Source organism: Hibiscus syriacus, unplaced genomic scaffold (assembly GCF_006381635.1).
Source record: "Hibiscus syriacus cultivar Baekdansim isolate YM2019G1 unplaced genomic scaffold, ASM638163v2 tig00111614_pilon, whole genome shotgun sequence".
Classification (NCBI taxonomy): Eukaryota; Viridiplantae; Streptophyta; class Magnoliopsida; order Malvales; family Malvaceae; genus Hibiscus; species Hibiscus syriacus.
In genome coordinates this window covers 567903-572727 of record NW_024063134.1, presented here as the reverse complement: position 1 = coordinate 572727, position 4825 = coordinate 567903, and the positions used below count along the sequence as shown (strand labels likewise).

Below are 4825 nucleotides of genomic sequence, written 5' to 3'. Positions count from 1 at the left end.
TATCACTTGTTTAACGGGGGGATAGTACTATGTTTTCCAAAAGAAATTCACAAAAAATTCTTGCAAATGACTAATAAAAAATTTGTTAAAAGCCATTGAATAACGTCATTTTATGTATTTTCTTTATTTTTAGAAGAAAATACTTTCGTGACGCACTTTCTTCCACGAGCATCAGACTCCAAGTATGGATAGAAATAGGCTAAACCAATGTATATATAAGGCTGGGATCGGGTTAAAGCTTCTCGGTGTTCCATTTTTATCAATTTTTCAATGTAAATTACATAAGCTATAAGTGAATTTGATACATGAATGATGATTTACTTAACTGAAACTAATGAACATGATCTTAATTCATAACCCATGAAATCAATCAGTTAATGCATAATATGTTAATATTACCCAATCGTGTTTGTCATCTGGGCGATGGTTGGGCCCTTTTCGGCTTTCTAAGCTTCCCCCAACTAGAAAAGATAAACCTCAACACGCAATACAACAAAACATTGATATAATAGGTTATGAAGTACCAACATGAAGAAGGCCAATACCTGGGATATAATAGTCTAAAGAACAAACTTATAAGGTGTCGAGGGTGTCGTCCAACCAGCGAAGTTCAATCATCCATAATGAGTTACACGAAACACAATAGGCCCAAACCATCCAATCAGCTAGGATTGATTACCTTCCATTTAACAAAAGAATAATTTTAAATGAACTTCAAACGATTTTAAAATCAAATTAAGTCCAATTAGCCTTGAACGATATTGAATCGATTGTTATATGCAGTTATAAGTCGTGTACTCACAGGAAAAAGCAAATCTAGGGCATCCCGAGCTGCATGACGCACAGCACTTGTAGGATACATGGGACCACCAGGGGATGTAAAGCTATATAAACAGGTTTTCAGCCTCGTACTTGTTGCAATCCTCAGTTCCATACCTGCGGGAATAGTGAATCATTCAACTTCATTTTCAAGCAGCTGCATGTGTCACGTGTCGAGACGTAAGCTCCGCTAAAGTGCACATGCGGGCCATGGCACATACAACTCTAACTCTAGAAGGGGTTGATAGTAATACCTCGAAGAACTTTAATTTGACCAAGATCATGCAGTACGACAGGCTCCACTTTCAATTTTTGAAGCTGGCGCGTGAAAATTATCATTAATGTCAACTACAAAACAAGACATTACAATTTGTAGAATCCAATATGAAAATATCATGTAAGATCACCTGGTCTGCTAGTTCAATAATTAGTATATCTGCTGGTCCACCAACCATTGAAGCATTTGGAAATGTGGGACATAGCTTTATGAAGCTTTTGAGTTTTTCAACCGCATAGAGTAAAACATCATAAAAGGAATATCCATTTATATGTACATTATTGTTCAAAATCAAGGTTTCAAAGGGAAAAAGGACAAACCCAACCTGGGTTGTAAAAGAATATGACCCTTGACATGAAAAGGTACAGATCCCTCTAGGCCTGAAATTTACAACACATTTTTGAAGGTAAATGACAAAAATATGAAGGGTATAAACTATAAAGCGAAAATAGCTGACCTGTATTGGAATTTTATTTAACCTTGTAGGCTCCAATGCAACTTCATTGAGAAGGTACTGAGTCCATAGATGAAAGAAAATTCAACAATTAGATACTTCAAAAAGAATGATAAAAGCAAGAATTCATTTCAAATGATGATGTGTCATTTAAGTTTACCCAATAGAGAGACTGGAAACACCTCGTATTTGATTGGATATCAATCCTGCATAAAACCATAAAATTAATCGAACCTATAGGACATAATCAGGCAAAGAGTTGTGCCACTATTTTCATCATGCATGACCCTATATGATAATGGCTACTTCAAAAGCTAAAGGTGAGCATGTTCCGTATTTTGAGGATCTTTGAAACGTTATATCCCACTCGTGTTAAGATATGAGTTGGACTAGGATATTTCAAGAAAAAATAGTTGGAAACTAGGTTGAAACTGGACAAAAGAAAATTCCCACTCAAGCATTATAAATTTAATTTCCTACCAGAAAACATTTGCTGCACCCTGAACAAGTGCAGAAGCATAACGAAGCTGAACATCTGCATCATCCAGTTGAACTTCAAATAACTGCAGACAGAAGAAAATGCAAATCATTTACAGTTCAATATAAAGGACTTCACCAAAAAAAATCAAGATCCTTCACTGGTGAAAACATTTGTTCAGTCTCTAATGCTCTAAGATATCTGAATAATCGTTATCTACTACTGAGCACTGTCACATGAAAAATGTAACAAAAGGCCATAACCACTCTTTTAGACTTTAGTGGCCAGTTTCATCCAGAGAACCTTGATTTCTGCAACTCTGTATCACTAGTCAAATCTCCAATGATACTTAGAGACTGTAAATGGAAACTGCGCTTAAATAGGGAATAAAACCAAAATAAAAGTGAGAACAATGTAGAAGTTAAGAGTAAATTTTTCTTGACCAGAAAAAGTGTTTGCAGCTTGTCAGATCTGTTTCTTACTTTTTTTCTTTAACCAGTTCGGAACACTCAAAATTACTACATAGCGGAACAATCAGTACCAACTATTTGTTCACTTAACAGCACAATAATTAAACAGCAGCAACAGCCAAACAAATACCCTTCACAAAAACTACCATCATAAAAGCAATCTTTCAGGAAACTTGAGTTCCATTAAATGATCCATCAATTTGGAAATCAGGAAAGCCGTGCAGTTCAGAAATGATTCATATGATGATCTAAACTTCAAATTGGAATGGCGAAAGAACTTTGAACTTATGAGTTATGATGAGTTTGCTTACCCAATTATGGAATAGCAGGGCAAAAATGTGAGATGCAAATGACTGGCTCCACAGTTGAACAATCAAATCAATGATAGGCTTTCCACGAACGGGTACTCGAACATAATAATCGGCAAGAACATCATAAAAGTACAACCGACCATTAACGCCGTTAGCCGCGGAAGATATTTGGTCTTCTCAACTCAATATTATATCTGTTTACAATTTCAATGCAAAACAATATGAGAAATCCTCCAAATAGTTTAAACTTAATTTGATGTAAATTGTAAAAAGGGAGAGATGACGAATTTAAGCTGGCTCGCTCATCAATTTCTAAAGCTATATCTGCAAATAATTCTTCTAACAATTCTCTAAAGGCTCTAAACAGTACCAAAAAATAAGCAAAAGAGAAAAAATGAAGAAGAGGAAAACCGCTTTTATTATTATTTTTAATCAAGTCATGAGCAGTATTAAGAATAATATACTTTGCGGACGCCAGTCGAACTCAACATCGCCGAAAAATATAAGCGTACACGTAATCATTTCCGCTTTCAGAAAAAAATCTTTGAAAATGAAAGAAAGAAATAAAATAAGAAGCTAAAATCGTTTTGTCGTTCCACACATTTTCGCGATAAACAAACAGGGAAGCGGAAAAGGATACGAGAAAACGAACCCGCTTAAGCTTTTTCTGGATTTCTAGTGAGAGCGCGTTGAGATAAGCGGAGCTTCGAGGTCTGGAGGAAGCTTCTACTCGGTGCTGCATTTCTGTGTTAAGATCTTGACAGCATAAATCATAGAAGAAGAAATAAACGAAGGATCTGTTATTTGAGAGAGAGAAGGAATTTAGATTTCGAATTTGATCAAAACAAAAAGAAAGCAAAGGTTGATCGGCGTGGCAGAGAAGCAAGAGGGAGGAGTGGTTGGTGACAAGGATTTTGTTGTCCTGATGGTTGCGTTTTCTGGTTTTTTCCCTGGAAGGGTAGAGTAGAGTAGACAGTTTTTTTTGTTCAAATCCGGGTACCCGAACCGGTACCCGTAATATTCAGATCGGTGATTTTTCGGTCTGTATCCCAACCCGGATTATAACACTCATAATTCGTATAATTATACATATACAGGTTATAGATGTCACCTAAATTTCAAAAATCATTTTTAATTCAAAAATGATTTAAAATTTATTTTCTTAAAATGGTAAATAATATTATAAAAACATCATATCATATGAATTATGTTTCATTTTTTACAAATTTAAGGCAAAAGATTTTTTATGAATAGTACCGTGAACAGTGAACAATGAGGGTATCAGTACACTGTAGGAGGATATCGATAACCTTTTAGTATTCTGAAAATTTTTAACATCAGTACTGTTCATCACTATTCACTGCTATAGTAACGACTACAGTAATTTCTGCAAAATATATAAAACTCATAAAAATTTAACATTTCATCATTATAAAGTTACCATTTTGTTTCCAAATTTGTTCAACAAAACAAATAGAACATTAATAATTACATACCACTAATAAAGTCAACATTACATCTTAGGATGTCTTACTGATATTGAAATATACTCCTCGATGCTTGATGTCGCTTTGAACTTTTTATTCCACTATTGACTTTTTACATACGCGTGAAAATCATCACACGCTAAGTATATATACTTAGTAAGACAATTAAAACAATAAACAGTGCAATATAATTCATGCATGAATTTCATTGTAAAAAACAAATGTTATAAGATCATGCTACATACATGTCCAATATATTACCATGATCAAAATAATAATAAATTTCTTACCATTTATCCCATAAGCTCGTAAGCTTATTTTACAAATATACTTATCATTTAATCTCATAAGCTCTTAAGCTTATTTGCATGGTTACCATTTATTAACCAATAAACAATAATCCATAGCCCATAGCCTAATATAAAACCCTGAAGACTCTGGGTACACGAGTCAAATATAAACACCGTAGTGCTAACTTGTATGACACATAAGGTCGTGTCCAGCATCTGTATTAGGTATCCTTAAGTAC

The 4825-nt window shown here is 34.3% G+C and overlaps 2 protein-coding genes across 5 annotated transcripts; both read right to left on the bottom strand.

The window, feature by feature from the left end:
* Positions 1 to 372: 372 nt before the first annotated feature.
* Positions 373 to 1883, bottom strand: LOC120165770. Of its 4 annotated transcripts, XM_039175215.1 has the most exons (6): positions 1554 to 1883; positions 1422 to 1476; positions 1227 to 1311; positions 1074 to 1137; positions 803 to 936; positions 373 to 679 (listed from the first exon to the last, which is right to left on the bottom strand). In XM_039175215.1, exons 3-6 carry the CDS (start codon positions 1272 to 1274, stop codon positions 662 to 664), a joined length of 264 nt encoding a protein of 87 aa, XP_039031146.1. In that variant the 5' UTR covers positions 1275 to 1311; positions 1422 to 1476; positions 1554 to 1883; the 3' UTR covers positions 373 to 661. The 4 variants fall into 4 exon arrangements, 3 of the variants coding, with proteins under 3 accessions (XP_039031146.1, XP_039031144.1, XP_039031143.1); XM_039175213.1 differs by having other exon boundaries at positions 1227 to 1476; XM_039175212.1 differs by having other exon boundaries at positions 1227 to 1610; positions 1711 to 1883.
* Positions 1884 to 1969: 86 nt separating this feature from the next.
* Positions 1970 to 3331, bottom strand: LOC120165798. Its single transcript, XM_039175239.1, has 3 exons — positions 3274 to 3331; positions 2810 to 2985; positions 1970 to 2113 (listed from the first exon to the last, which is right to left on the bottom strand). The coding sequence occupies exons 1-3, from the start codon at positions 3329 to 3331 to the stop codon at positions 2027 to 2029; spliced, it is 321 nt and encodes a 106-aa protein (XP_039031170.1). The 3' UTR covers positions 1970 to 2026.
* Positions 3332 to 4825: the final 1494 nt, after the last annotated feature.